Genomic DNA, 15,263 nt, shown 5'->3' with positions numbered 1-15,263 from the left:
TGAGGTCAATATATAAACTTTTTTTGCAGTTTTAAAAAAACAAGATTATTTTATCTTTATTATTGAAAAATAAAATTACAAAGTAATAAAAACAATTTGAGTTAAATATAGGATGGGATATATGAAATTTAGAGACTACAAATGCTAGAGTGTATAATTGCTTGCTCAGTGTTTTATTTATCTGTTCACAAACATCAATTAAGTACCTTCCAAGACATTGTGTTAAGAGCTCAAGAAAAAAAATTTTTGAGGGCATGATCCTTGCCTTCAACAGCTCACATAGAAAGCACTTTTATTTCTCAGTTTTAGCCTTTACTAATTGAGGAGAAATAGGTTTGTACAATATAAAAAGACAACTCCGCATTATTATTCTAGTCTTTTATTCTATTATTAGATTATAGAATCGTTACTATGTATAAAATAGTTATTATTCTAGACTTTCTACCACCTAGCTGTTTATAAGACTTGGTGCAGGCACCGTCTCAGGAAATTCTTCTTAAGATCTAATCTCTAGGTGAAGTTAGGAACAGTCTTCTCTGCTCTCATAGCAGCTTGTGAATTCCTCTTTGTTACTACCTTTAGTGTGCCTGAGTGTAGTTATTTGTTTAAATTTGTCTTCCACCAGAATCTGAACTTCTTGAGGGTTGGTACCTTGTCTTAATTAAACGTTTTTGCATTTCTGGTGCCTTGTACACTGCCAAATGATGAGTGAACAAATGAATGCATGTACACCATTTCAACCAGTCATTTATTTTGGAAAGCCTACTTAATATTAGGTTAAAGATATTAAGTATCACTTATCATATAATTTAAACTTTGAAATAATTGAAGATCCTGAATTAGGCACGTTAATTTTGTTAGCTAGTCTTGCTCTTTTTTTTTTTCTTCTTTTTTGACTGACCATCACAAAATGTTATAGCTGGAAAGAGACCTTACACATCATCTAATCCTTTCCCCTGCTTGACAGACGAAAGAAAGGAGGAGTTTGCGGTTATAAAACTGGCCAGTGGCACAAGTGAGACTCAGAATTACATCTTAGACTCTAACTCCAGTGTTCTTTCACTGTAGCAGGCTCTTTTTTTAAAATACTGCTACTATTCTAATGTAGTATATAATTAATAATTATTTATAGTAATTAATAATACAATATACCGTAATAATAATAGTGGCAGTAGTAATGATGGTAACTGTGCTGTTGAGTTCATAACTATAAGGTGGTTTCTTTTAGCTTTATTTCATAGATGAGGAAAATAGAGACTCAGCAAGGTTAAGCCACTCTCCCAAGCCACACATAATATGTGGCAGAATTAGACTCATCCAGGTTTGTTTGCTTCTCTTATCTCTTTACTGCCTAATTTATGGATGGTGCCTTTAAAAACAAAATTCACAATCATTTACGTGTGTTTTATTTTAAAATTACTTGTTTGGAGCATTACAAAAATCTTACCCTGTATCCTAATCCGAAAGGTGTGATTAAGACTAAAACATCTGTGTGGTCCCTGCAAGCTCTAAATGTCCTTTGGTTATGAGTGGAATCAGGTCGCTCTGGCCATCAGTAGCAGTGTTAGGACTAAAACCCAAGGTCTCCTTGAGTCAGAGGTTGATGATTTTTCCCTGCCCCACGGTATTGGGGATTGTCTCTTCTTGGGTGATTTTTCTTGAAGCAATGAAATGAGAGAAATCTGTATAGGTCAGTTTCATACTCCTTCTGCAGACTAAACCTTCTGTTTTATTGTCCAAGCATTACATTCTTTTCAGTCTCTAATTGAAATTTCTTTTGAATTACAACAGATACATTCACGTAAGTTCTTCATTGGAGAGATCTGTAAAAATATATATCACCAACTTTAATTTTTAAAGATAATATGTCAGCCTTATATAAATTCTTGGAATTTATCCTGTAATGGGCTGGTGTGCATTTTAGTCTTACCTGGAATTTTTCTTGGATATTTGCATGCTTAATACTGATTTAAAAATAAGCTCAGAATTACCCCTAAATTCTGACTACTACTGGACTTCTTGTTTCGTTGCTGACCTCTTTTCTTTATCTTCTTGTATAGGGCTTTCCATAGGGCTTTCCAAACCGTTTAAAGCCAGTAATGAAATGGAAAGTCTAGTAGCACTTAGTGCAGCAAGGGCATAGCTCACTGAAGAAAGGAAATTACTCTCTTTTCACAGCTGATCTCCCAGTGTACAATGTACCTTCAGTAAGTATCTGCAGAACAATTTAAAGCTGCTTCTGTGTAATCATTAGATTTTCTTTAAATCTCTCAAATGTAGTCATTCATTTTAATTCTCCCTCCTAGGTTACTCACTTAGTCCAGTTCCTAAAAAATAATTGTCTTTCAAGTACAGTTTTTAATATAAATCTCACATATGCTTTACTGTCTGGTGACATAAAGAATGCCCTTGGAAGAGCTTTATAAAGTAACTTCCTGAAATTCTTCAAGAAATTCACAGTTGAACAAGAAGAAAGTACTATATGCGTCTGGATCTAAGAGACTAGATCTAATCTATGTTTGTCTTTTTATAGCCATACCTTACATTTAAGAAATGAAAACCTACATGGCTGGAAACAACCCATAATTTTGGTGACAAACACAATACATTAAAACCTTTATTGAGTAGAAATGATTTTGCTAAACCAAAAGTCACTATTAAGTTGAATATCGTTTATAGGTTTTTATCAAGATGTTCACCATTTTGAGACACTCTTTCAAGTCTCCTGTTTTTTCAATTTTTAGAGTATATTTCTTAAGGATTAGGGTTTAGGATGATGACTTTTTGACCCCCCAACAACGAATAATAATGATAACAAAAATAATAATGGCTAAAGATTGTGCTCTTTCCATGTACCAGGTGTACTACTATAAACTTATATGTATTGTCTCAGTCCTATAACAGCACTATGAGGTAGAAATGTTGTTATTATCCTCATTTTACAAGTAAGGATTTAAGTCTTAGGAAGGTTCAAGGTCAGTTAGTAGCAGAGACAAGATATTTGAGTAAAGTTTTCTAATTCTAAGAAACCTTTGTGCTTTACCTTTACTGCTAAACTGCTGTTGCGTGAGCCTCAGTTATCAACACTCAAAACACTTTGAAGATGCTGGACAATTACTTGTTAGGAAAGTGTTCCAGTGTATTTTTCAAGGGGTTTTTTAGCAGCAGGAGTTTTTTAGCAGCATAGTTTTGGTGGTTGATACTCAATTAACCAGTTAATCACCGTTCCCTAGTTATAAGGATTTCCAGTAATTCTTGTGTCTTTAAAAGATTAGTATGATTTTCAGTCATCAGTGTCATAGTGCTAATTTTTATTCATTACCTGGTAGAACATGAGGAGTTGGACAAAGCAAAATGCCTTGCAAGTTTTATAGTGAGTCTATTTAGAACCTAAAATAGGCACTTTTTTGGAGAATTTTCTTTTGGGAGATATGTTATCTGCTATATTTTAATTTTATAATCGTATTTATGGATTTAAAAAATAGATATTTCTAAGTATTCGTTATTGTATATCAGGAAACATGACTTAAGAAGTAGCTTCTTAATCAAAATTCAGTATTTTGTGCTTGTCTATTCTTATATAACTGTATTGATCATAATTATGTAGTCTGACACAAATAATCCTAATAGCTTATGTCTTTCTTAACAGATTTTATTAAACAAAGAAGAGCGGGACTGAATGAATTCATTCAGAATTTAGTTAGGCATCCAGAGCTTTACAACCAGTAAGTAATTCTCATAGTATTATAAAGAGGCACTGAAACCAAACCTAAGAATATTGACTAAGCTACTGATACAGATTTTACACGTTCTATGGAATGTTGTCTTGCTATGTGTGTTTGTAAAATCGTCCTCGAGCATTTTCCCTTGGTGTTCTTCACTCGTTTTCCCTCCGTAACTCAAGGCCCTAGTTGTTTTCTTTCTTCCCTTTGTACTTGAATTAGTTTTGTAGATTAAACTTGAAGGAAATTTGCATAGCACACAGTTAAAACATTTTGCTAATTATTTGATGTTATATTTATTCATGTATTCAAAAAGGATTTATTAAGTACCTGTTGTGTGCATGGAGAATACAAAGAGAAAGGAGTGTTGTCCCTGCCTTCCAGAGGCATAGGCTCCCAGTCTAGGAGGAGAGACAGATGTATAAACAAGCTGTTAAAGCTAGGGAAGTTTTATGATAGAGCTGCTAGAAGATTACAGAGAAAAATGTGACCGGCTCTTCTTGGGGAAGGTCAAAAAAGGCTTAATGGGGCTTAAAGGATGTGCAGTCACTTAAGCCAAAAAGGAAGAGCATTCGAGGCAAAGGGAGCAGTTCGTGTAACAGAGTCTACAAAAAGCCTGAAATGTTCAGGACGCTTAAGTATTAACATTTCATGGTGACTGGAACACAGGTTTTCAGAAAGGAGATGAGGCTGAAGGAGTTTGGCAAGGGTTGGACGCACGTGCCACCACATCTTGTTCCACCTGGGGTGATGTTATCCCTCAACCCAGACGAGGCTTCCAGTGCTTCTCAAAACAGCATTCCAGGCAGCCACTTAAGATGCGGGTTCTTTCCTGTCCCTGTATGTCTCGTGCTAATGAGTTTAAACTTCCTTCTGTAGCCCAGCAGCTCCCAGTGAAGGGAGGAGAGCAGGTCATATCAGAAATTCCTCGGAACGTTTAGGTAGATCCGTGGTTTGAGATGTTTTTCTTATTTTTTCGTCTGTTATTTGGTTCACAGGTATTTGTGATATTTATTATGATCTGTAATTTACGTATCTGCTACTCACATTGTTTTGTATAAAGTATTTGTACTTGTATAAAGTATTGTATTTTAAGAAGAAATAAAGGAGACAAAGCAAAATATCTGGGGAGCTTTTCCACAGCTCACCTGTCTGTAGATCTAAAGGTTGCCTTCTAGACAGTGATGCAGACATACACACTTTAACAGTCTTTCAGAATCACGACATTAAAGGACTGTATTTTGTAGCAATTGTGCTAAAAACAGTGATGAACATTTCTGTAGTTCTTTACAGTTTACAGAGGGCTTCTACCTTCTGAGCAGGTCCTCTGACCTTTTTTAACTTACTTAATTTAATTTACTAAACTAGTAAAATACTAGAACCAGACCTCCTCTGACCAAGGTCTTCCACGCAGTGCTCTGGGCTTCCCGTGATGCTCACAGGTAGAACAAGGGTCGGGGACAGGTGGGGCACCTTCGGGAACTCCGGCATTAGCCAGGGCACTGAAGAGCAGGTGCCTTTCCACTCAGGGCCTCCAGCAGGTGGCAGAGAGGCACAAAATTGGGGAGGATCTTTGAACTCAGGCTTCTGCATAAGATGTGGTTCTCAGCAAGGAGACTTTTACTCTTTGGCTCTTTGTGTTATTATTTTTATAAACATTATGCCTTTTCCCTAGGACAAATTCTGTGTTATCTTCAGCTTAGATCTACCTTCTAACCTTTAATTTTTGCTGTATGCACTTGAGATTACTTCAAATTGGCAGGTTACTGGCTTGTTTGAAATATAATTCGTACATTGAAAGTTTGAATTTGTCTCCTCCTTTGACAGAGCCTCACATAGAATAAATTTCTCCTGGTGTTTTTAACAGTGTTACTCAGAATCTCCAATATTATATATTAAATTCTGAATATTCATTCTGGACCTAGAAGTGTAGTATTATAAGGATGTTATATTCAGTATTAAAATTCAACTAAATGCAATTTGATTATTTTAATTTTAACATTATACTATAAAATACACAATTCTTAAGTATACTACCCAAGTTACATACACATGGATCCTGTAACTACTACCATTCCATTTAAAGTAGAGGATATTTCTATCACCGCAAAAATAAATAGCCAAGAGTTTTCTTAAACTTAATTTTTAACTGACATTTTCTTTTTAATAAGAAGTGATATTTTCGTATTTTTCTTGATCTCGTCTGTTATTAACGGAACTTTATGTTCACGCTCTTCATTTGAACATCAAACTGTTCGTGAAATAGTGTAGGTTTAAGAGAGCAAGAAGACAAGCCAATCAGCAAGTGTGTCCTGAATACCTACTGTGGGCCTATTACTACCACACTGGGGAAATGTAATTCAAAAACAGCTTTACTTCAACAGGGAAAAGATTATTTTTAAATTGAATTTATTGAAATTGAATTTACAAATCATTTAAAAACTGGAATGAAATATGTTAGTATTTCTCTGACTTCTGGATACAAGAAGGTTTTCTGAGCATATTGGCAGCGAATAATCTGTTACAAAGTAAAACCGTAACAAATTTGATTAATAAAAACTTTGACCTCCAAAAATTACAAGCAACATTAAAAACCGGAAAATGTAGAAGAAGTTTCCCATGATAGAGGACAACAGATAAATATACTTAGTGTAGAAAGAACTCATGCATATGATACACATTTAAGACACCAAAAGACAAAGCACATTAACAGTTTGCAAAAGAGAAGATACAAATGACTGATTAATTAGAGAAACTTGACATTTCCTTATCTATTTAAGAAATGTAAATGGAAGCAAAAATACCTTATTTTAGCTTTATTGTAGTATAACACATACAGAAAAGAGCACAAATCATGACTGTACAGCTTAATGACTTACCACAAAGTGAATGCATCTGAGGTGCCATCCCCCAGGCCAAGAAACAGACGTTAGCAGCCCCCCTTGAAGCCCCTCACATGCCTCTTTCAAATACTCTTCTTTCTCTCCTTCCCAAAGGTAATTACTCATTTGATTTTTAGCAGCGTAGATTAATGTGCCCTGTTTTTGAACTTTATATGAATGGAATCATACAGTACATATTCTCTTCTGACTTATTTTCAGCAATGTGAGAGTCATCTGTGTTGTTGCATATAGCTGTAGTTTGTTCGTTTCCATTGCTGTATAATATCCCATCGTATGAATATACCACAGTTTATCCATTCTGCTGATCATGGACATTTGAGTTGTTTCCGTTTTCTGGCTGTAATGAATAAAGTTGCGATTAACATATCTTTTGGTGTGCATGTGCAACCATTTTCTGATGGATAATGGAGTAGAATTTCTGTGTTGTAGGGTATGTATATGTTTAACCTTAGTGGTTAATGCTAAATAGTTTTCCAAAGTGATTGTACCAATTTACACTTCCACTATCAGTATATGAGGTCTCATTGCTGACCTCACCAACATTTAGTATTGTTAATCTTTTCAATTTTAGCTGTTCTGATGAGTGGGTAGTGGTATCTTATTGTTTTAATTTGCATTTCACTAATCACTAAGAAAATTGAGTACCTTCTCTTTAAAGTACTATTTTTCACTTATCATCAGAGATGCTAATGTAAACTGTAACATTTAATGCTAACCAAGGCTGGAAAGAGTCTTTAGGATGTTCATATATTGCTAAGAGAGTATAAATTGGTACAGCCTCTCTGGAAATTAGCTTAAGAAACTGTATTTAAAGCCTGAAATTGGTTTATAATTCAGACCAAATAATTTTATTTTTAAAAATCTGATTATCGTAGGTACAGTTCTAGTGTTATGCATGATGATTATCAATTGCAACATTATTTAAATAGTAGTGAAAATTGCATAGTAAAAAGTTGGAAGCCATCTATATATCCTAAAGTGAAACAATCATTGAGTAACCTTTAGTGGAACTATTGTACAACATCGTACGTGTATCAAAAGTGATTGTTTACAAAGAATTTTTAGCAACATGGTGAAGTGCTTATGATGTAATTTTTAGTGAGAAGTAGTAAAATAAAATACTTTAAATATAGCATGATCTTAACTGTGCAGGGAAAAAGATTGAAATAAAATATGCCAAAGTGTTAGTAGTAGTTGCCTCCGTATTGTAAGATTGTAGATTGCCACTCCTACCTTTAAAAAAATGTCTTGAGATGAAATTCATATTACATAAAATTCATCATTTTAACTATATTTTAAAGTGAACAGCTCAGTGGTTTTCAGTATAGTCACAATGCTGTATAACCATCAGTATCTTATTCTGTCACCCCAAGTCTAATCTAACAGTAACATCACCCCAAAAAGAAACTGTACTTTCAGATTTCCCCTTTCCCCCAACCCTTGGCAGCCACTAATCTACTTTCTGTCTCTCCGGATTTGCCTATTCTGGACATTTCATATAAATGGAATCATACATGTGTAACCTTTTTCATCTTCCTTTGTTCACTTAGCATAGAGTTTTTGAGATCCATCCATGTTGTAGCATGTGTCAGTACTTCATTCCTTTTCATGGCTGAATAGCATTTCCTTCTGTGGATGTGCCGCGTTTTGTTTGTCCATTCATCATTTGGTGGACATTTGGGTTGTATCTACTTTTTGGTTATTATGAATAATGCTGCTATGAACATTTGTTATGAGTTTTTATGTGAACACATGTTTTTATTTTTGGGTATATACTTGAGAATGGAATTGCTGCGTTATATATTAACTCAGTGTTTAACTTTTCGAGGAACTGCCTAACTGTTTTCCACAGTGGCTGTACCATTTTACATTCCTACCACTCTCTTCCCTCTTTAAAAATTATTTTTCATCTTTCTGAATTTCTTACGAGTGTATATTATTTGTATTTAATTATTAAAAACAATTTTGGAAATCTTGTCATTTGTGACAACATGGATGGACATTTAGGGCATTATGCTAAGTGAAATAAGTTAAATAGAGAAAGATGAATACCATATGAACTCACTTATATGTGGAATCTAAGAGGAAGAAAAAAAGAGTTAATAGATACAGAGAACAGATTGGTAGTTGCCGGAGGGGTGGTGGGTGAAATGGGTGAAGGGGATCAAAAGGTATAAACTTTCAGTTATAAAATAAAGAAGTGATGGGATGTAAGGTGCAGCATGGTGACTATAGTTAATAATACTTTATATTTGAAAGTTGCTAAGAGAGTAGGTCTTAAAAGTTCTCATCACAAGAAAAAAATTTGTAACTATTTAAAATGAATAGTCCATTTTTTTCTCTTCATCCCCGTTTTTTCATCCCCGTTGTTGGTACCCATTTGAATATGTTTGTTAGATGTCTTTGGATATCTCTTTATTGACTGTTGCTTTGTATCTGTGAGTATTTGATAGATATACATAAATAGTACTGTGCTCTAGTGCCTTGTTTCTGACTGCTGACTGTATTCTCTGTAGGCAGGTACCAGAGCTTGCTTACTCATTTCCCTAGTGGTAGCTGGCTGTTTGCTTCTGATTCACTACTACAGAGAATATTGCAATGAGTATCCTAGTTACATGTCTTTCACTAAACCTGTACATGATTTTTTCTGGGGTTTATTCCCAGAACTGAAATTTCTGCGCCTAGGGAAAATGCATACAGTTTCACCAAATATTGCCAGATTGCTTTTCAGAAAAGTTGCCTCATTTTACCTTCTTACCAGTAATACGTGAGGGTGTCCTTTCCCTATATCCCTACCAACTTTTGGTATTACCTATCTTTCTAATTTTTGCCAATTAATGGACATAAAGTAGATCTCATTATTGTTTTAATTTGTATTTTTCTGATTATTAGTGAAGTGGGGCATCTTCATAAATTTCCTTACCATTTGGGTTTTTTCTTCTATGAACTGTCTGTTTATAGCTTTGCCCATTTGTCTTCTGGATTCTGTATATTTTTTGTTAGTTTTCTTATTCTTTTTATAATAATGAATATTAATGGATTGTGTTTGGCTTTCTTACTGTAAATGCTACTATAGTTACTTTTATTTTCGTGTTAAAAGGGAGAAGAGCTGTAGAAATACAAAGTCATAATAAAGTTAATTTTTGTTTTTAGTCCAGATGTCAGAGCATTTCTTCAAATGGACAGTCCAAAGCATCAGTCAGATCCATCTGAAGATGAGGATGAAAGAAGTACTCAGAAGGTAGTAAGAGGAATTGTATTTTTTAACAGAAAAAAATACCATTCCCCAAAGATGAAATTATTGGCAACTCTAGGACAACTTTACTTAAAATGAAGTAATTTCATCCATTATAGATTTTCTACTGTGTAGAATACATAGAAACAAATGCATATCCCTCTTACTGATTACTCTTTCTTATAAATTTATAGAATGAGTTCTTTGTATAATAAAAAGTAATACATGTCAGTTAAATCAAGTTTTGAAAATAGTAAGAAGTATAACCCGTATTATCACCAACTAGACCTAGTAATTTTTAACATTTTAGTGATTTTCTTTCTAATCTTCTTTTAATATATAGGAATTTTTTTAATTATCTAATTTTGATTATATAGTATATACAGTTTTGTATTCTGCTCTCTTCACTTTACATCTTATCTTTTGATCATTACATACCTTCACCATCACCATCCTGCTTGAAACTATTGTTTGAATTTTGGCCAGCAGGAAAGGCCTTTCAATCCTTTGAAAGGATTACATACCTCTTTCTCTGTGTTGTCAGGTTTTTAATACACAGAGCGATCAATACACGTGTGCCAGTTGACATCAACTAACTTTTGTTGCTGAGCTATAGACACATAATCAGTATGCATTCTGAATAAAGAATAAGATATTTTTATTTTTTTAAATTATTTGTGAAACAGTTAAATAAATATGACAAGCTTGTGCCTTATTCTGAAAATATTTTCAACATTTACTTTAGAAAGTTACCTGTGATAGCTAAATTACAGTAGTTTGACTCAAAGGATTATTAAGTAGCAATTACAATTATAAATGTTATATAAATGTAGTACCTTTATAATTCAAAATTGATTGTAACTCTTGTTAAATACATAAATGAAAATCAGAGGTGTTGGGTTGAAGTACCTTTTTGTCTTGATAATGTCTTTTAATTTTGTCGTAGTTCTCTTTTTGTGAATTAAAAGATAATATCGTGAGTTGGAACATTACTGTTTCACAGGTAGAATCTTCATTTGGAAAATAGACATATTCTTTTTTTGAGACTACTGGAAACTATTGAGTTTCTTTATCTAATGCCCCAAGGGGATTCTCAGTTAAGAGAACAGATTTAACTTTTTCATCTGTGACACAGTTGTTCCTAGTACAATGTAAAATTTTATTTTTATTTTATATCTGTGTAACTGGTCAAAAGAGAAACAACAAGCTGGGAAAACATTTGTAACAAATAAGGCATAAGAAGGAATACATCTGTGTAAAAAGCTCATACAGTGGGTTTCTGAAAATAATGATATTTAAGACCCCAGTAGATAAAAGGAAAAGGACATGAAGAAATACTCTTAGTAAACAAGTATGTGGGAGATTGTTCAGCCTTGATGCCAACAGCAATAGCAAATGAAATTTTTATTTATTTATTTTTTATTTTATTTTATTTTTTTGAGGAAGATTAGCCTTGAGCTAGCATCTGCTGCCAATCCTCCACTTTATTGCTGAGGAAGACTGGCCCTGATCTAACATCCATGCCCATCTTCCTCTACTTTGTATGTGGGACGCCTGCCACAGCATGGCTTGTCAAGAGGTGCCATATCCGCACCTGGGATCCGAACCGGCAAACCCCAGGCCACCAAAGCGGAACGTGCACACTTATCTGCTGAGCCCCTGGGCCAGCCCCAGCAAATGAAATTTTTAAATGGGAGATTTTTTTTTCCTCTACCAAGTTAACAAAAATGTAAAGTAAATAAAATACTGTGGGACTGATAAGGGTAAGTCAGGTACAGTGGGCACCCTTGGGCATTACTAATGTCGTCATAACTGTATGCACCTCTATTGGAAAGCAATTTGGCAATATGTATCAAACATGAAAATATTCATGTCACTTAGGAGTTGATACAAATGAAATAATCCTTCATATGGAAGGAAACAAAGGTGTTCATTTTAGTATGATTTATAATGAAAAATTAAAGTCAGCTTAAATATTCATCAAATAGCATTTATCCCTAAATAATGTGCATTTAAAAAATATTTTTGAAGATGATAATATTTTAAGTTTTGACACACTATTAAATAACGGTGTAAAATTTTATAGGCAGGTTCATACAATGTGATTACAGTCAGTTTTTAGAAGTTATGGAAAGACTATATGAAATTAAATATTTAAAAAATCATGTGTTAGTAAGGTTATGGATTTTTAAAAACGTCTTCTTCCTGATACTTTCCATATTTTATAACTAAGAGTATATATTTTTAATTTAAAAAAGATGAAACTATTCAAAAAACGTTTTAAAGAATAAAATCTATGTAACCATGGTTTTCCATGTTTTGTTTGCTAATCCTTCTTGAGAGTATGCAAGTTTAGGTCATTTAAAGAATGTCTTGCCTTGCTATAGGAGACAGCTGGGTTTTTCAAGAAAGAACCAGACTGAGATTCCTGGGTTCTGGCTCCTGTTCTGCCACTGTTTATTTTAGATCTATTTTTTTCTTTTTTTTTTGCTGAGAAAAATTTACCTTAGGCTAACATCTGTTGCCAGTGTTCCTCTCTTTTTCTTCCTCCCTTCTCCAAAGCCCAGGACCTAGCTGTATATTCTAATTGTAAGTCCTTCTAGTTCTTCTATGTGAGCCACCGCCACAGCATGGCTACTGACAGGAGTGATGCGGTTCTGCACCTGGGAACTGAACCCAGGCTGCCGAAGCCCAGAGCGCCAAACTTTAACCACTAGGCCCTCAGAGCTGGCTCCTAATTTTTTCTTTTCTTTTTATATACATAAAATCTGAAACTTGAACTAGGATCTCTTACAGTTTTTAAAATACTGATAAAAAGAATCTCTTCAAAAAAGAGAAAGCCATGCTTCATCTTACAGTTGTACCTATTTATTAAGGACTTCTAAGTGGATAACTAAATGAATTTAATAGTCAGAAAATATCTTAGAGGCATCTGGATCCCCTTGTTTATAGAGAGAAAACTAGAAACCAAGAGAAGTTTAGAAACCTACCCTCTTGATTAGTGTTCATTCTGTTAAGATCTTATTCTTCACCCTCAATTTAGTGATTAGATGTAATCTTTAAAAATAGTAGCCAGAGGAAAGTGTTATCTAATTATATATCCCAGTAATTTTCAATATTATTTCAGAAATGTGCTCCATTAGGAAAATCATTGCCAAATAATAAAATCTTACTACTTATTAATGTTATTTAGGGGACAAATTGTTCTTGTTTAATCTTATTTAGTTCACTTCCCTCCTCTATATAAGAAAAGTTCATTGAGTAGGAAAGTGATCCAGTTCTCTGCACATTGATTAAAAGAATAAGTGTATTGAAATTACAGCTTAGTTTGGAGTACGTTATCAGATTCTATAGAACACAAAATATTTAAACATAATCACTATATATGTAAGCCAAATCGTTATGCCATACACCTTAAACTTATCTAGTGCTGTATGTCAATTATATCTCAATTAAACTGGGGGGCAAGGATTACTCCCTGTTAAAATTATGCCACAACAGGGCAAATCTCATTTAATGAAGAGAGTATGAATACATTTTTTTTGTCTTGTGCTAAACTCCTATGGCTCCTTATATTTCTGTCTTCTGGGGATTGAAAATGAAGATTTTTCATGTAAAGTTATCAGTAGTAAATAAATTTGATTTGTAACTAAAAAGTTGTTGGCAGTGTCTCATAAGAAATTTATTATTATACTTCAGGACTTTTGTTCTTTATTTTTAAAAATAGCTGGTATTCTGGAGATGGTCTATAATTTTCAAATGAATTTAAGTGGATATATATGTGACACATCTCTAGTAAGAAATCATTTAGATAAAATTTGCTGGTTCTGATTAACTTAAAGAGAAATTTTTAAACGCTTATTTCATATCGCTAGGTTATATAAAATATAATTATATAAGGTTCTAGTAAAAGTAAGCACATTTGAGACATGTATAACTGATTTAATTCTCTGTGTAAAGAATTTCAAAGTGAATTTATGTGAAGCAGAATTCATTTACACTGGCTTTTGTGAAAGTGCTCACTCTCACGGGATCTTGAGATCAATCTTTTAGGATTTTGAGTTAAATTTCGAGCTAATTATTACTGAACTAGAATCTTTTATTAGTCAGATTGCTTTATGGCATACTAGGTGATTTGCTTCTCAATTAATAGCAGGGATTAAATTTACCATGATAACTGTTGCAAAGAGAAAAGCCTATCTAAAATTTTGATGCTACACAGCGGTGGACTTAGAAATAAAAGCACTCTTGGTTGTATGTATTCACTTTAGAGGTAAGTTTACCTCTAGCAGCTTAAAACTTTCAATCCAGCATTTGCAGTCTTTATCATCATCATATTATCATTTCCTATCTTTAATAAGCTATAATTTCAAAATTTGAAAAACAAATGCCACTTTTAACCATTTTTTAAATGTAAAAATGATTCCTCTTAAATTTTGTTTTCAATACCCACGTCTTCCTAGGAGCTTGCCACAGTTTGCTTCATTCCTTTGCCAACTTTGAGCTTGATTTGTGCCTTAGCTTTTTCCTTAAAACTGCTCTTGAAACTTATCATAAAAATGATTGTTTATGTTGATTACATATGTTTCCTGAAAAGTCTATACATTTTTTAAGAATTAGGACTTCAGACTTCTTTAACATGGCAATACATCAAATATCTGTGGTACGTTATGTATATTTTATTTGAAAAACATTCATTGACTGATAACCTTTGAAGCTCCAATAAAAATGTTACTGTTTTTTTTCTCATCCCAACAGTTACACTCTACCTCACAGAACATCAATCTGGGACCATCTGGAAATCCTCAGTAGGTTTAATTTGTTTCAAACAGTCCTTTAACTAAATTTTAGGAAAATCTTTTTTGTGAATATGCAGATAAACATAATTAGACCAGTTTAACTGGAAGCCTGTGAAATACAACCATAGTTGCAGTGAATGCAGTACTGTCCTATGCTTGCCTGCTTTACTACTCTAGCTTTGCTTTGCCCTGGTAGAGCTCTGAGAAGTTTTTAATCCACAGACTGTTGATTGGGTTTTGCTATTTTGCCTTTGTCCCTTCTCTGGGATGTGTGTGTATGTGTGTGCATGTGTGTGTGTGTGTAAAATCACTGGACCATATTTCCCTGATAACTGTAAGTCCTGGGAGGTCCTCTGACAAAGGAGGCCTCATCTCAGCAGGCCTCATTGATGTTCTCCTGGTGCTCAGTGTCGTTGGGCAACCCTAGTTGTTAGCCATCTTGTTCCACAGAAGTCATTATGGACATTAACTTATTAATGACTATTAAATTTTCGTTATCCAGTTCCTCCCATAGTCCCATATTTATTTGACCCCGGGTGAAAAACATTTTGAGGAACACTGGAAGTGGCAAATACAGACTTCATCTTGAGTGTCAACTCCAGCA

At 33.8% G+C, this 15,263-nt stretch overlaps 1 protein-coding gene across 13 annotated transcripts in view; it reads left to right on the top strand.

Annotated features, from left to right (window-relative positions):
* Nucleotides 1-15,263, top strand: part of SGK3 (serum/glucocorticoid regulated kinase family member 3) — a 119,486-nt gene that overhangs the window by 78,719 nt on the left and 25,504 nt on the right. For 12 of the 13 annotated variants that reach the window (XM_070222191.1, XM_023648507.2, XM_070222189.1 and 9 more), the window contains 3 exons: nt 3,650-3,725; nt 9,779-9,866; nt 14,619-14,668. In XM_070222191.1, the coding sequence (XP_070078292.1) occupies nt 3,650-3,725; nt 9,779-9,866; nt 14,619-14,668 (214 nt within the window). Of the gene's footprint in view, nt 1-2,060; nt 2,208-3,649; nt 3,726-9,778; nt 9,867-14,618; nt 14,669-15,263 lie in introns of those variants that run through there. The other variant, XM_070222196.1, reaches the window with a different exon arrangement.

Source organism: Equus caballus, chromosome 9 (assembly GCF_041296265.1).
Source record: "Equus caballus isolate H_3958 breed thoroughbred chromosome 9, TB-T2T, whole genome shotgun sequence".
In the NCBI taxonomy this organism is placed as follows: domain Eukaryota; kingdom Metazoa; phylum Chordata; class Mammalia; order Perissodactyla; family Equidae; genus Equus; species Equus caballus.
Note: the sequence above shows the minus strand (reverse complement) of the source record. Positions and strands in the feature narration are given on the sequence as shown.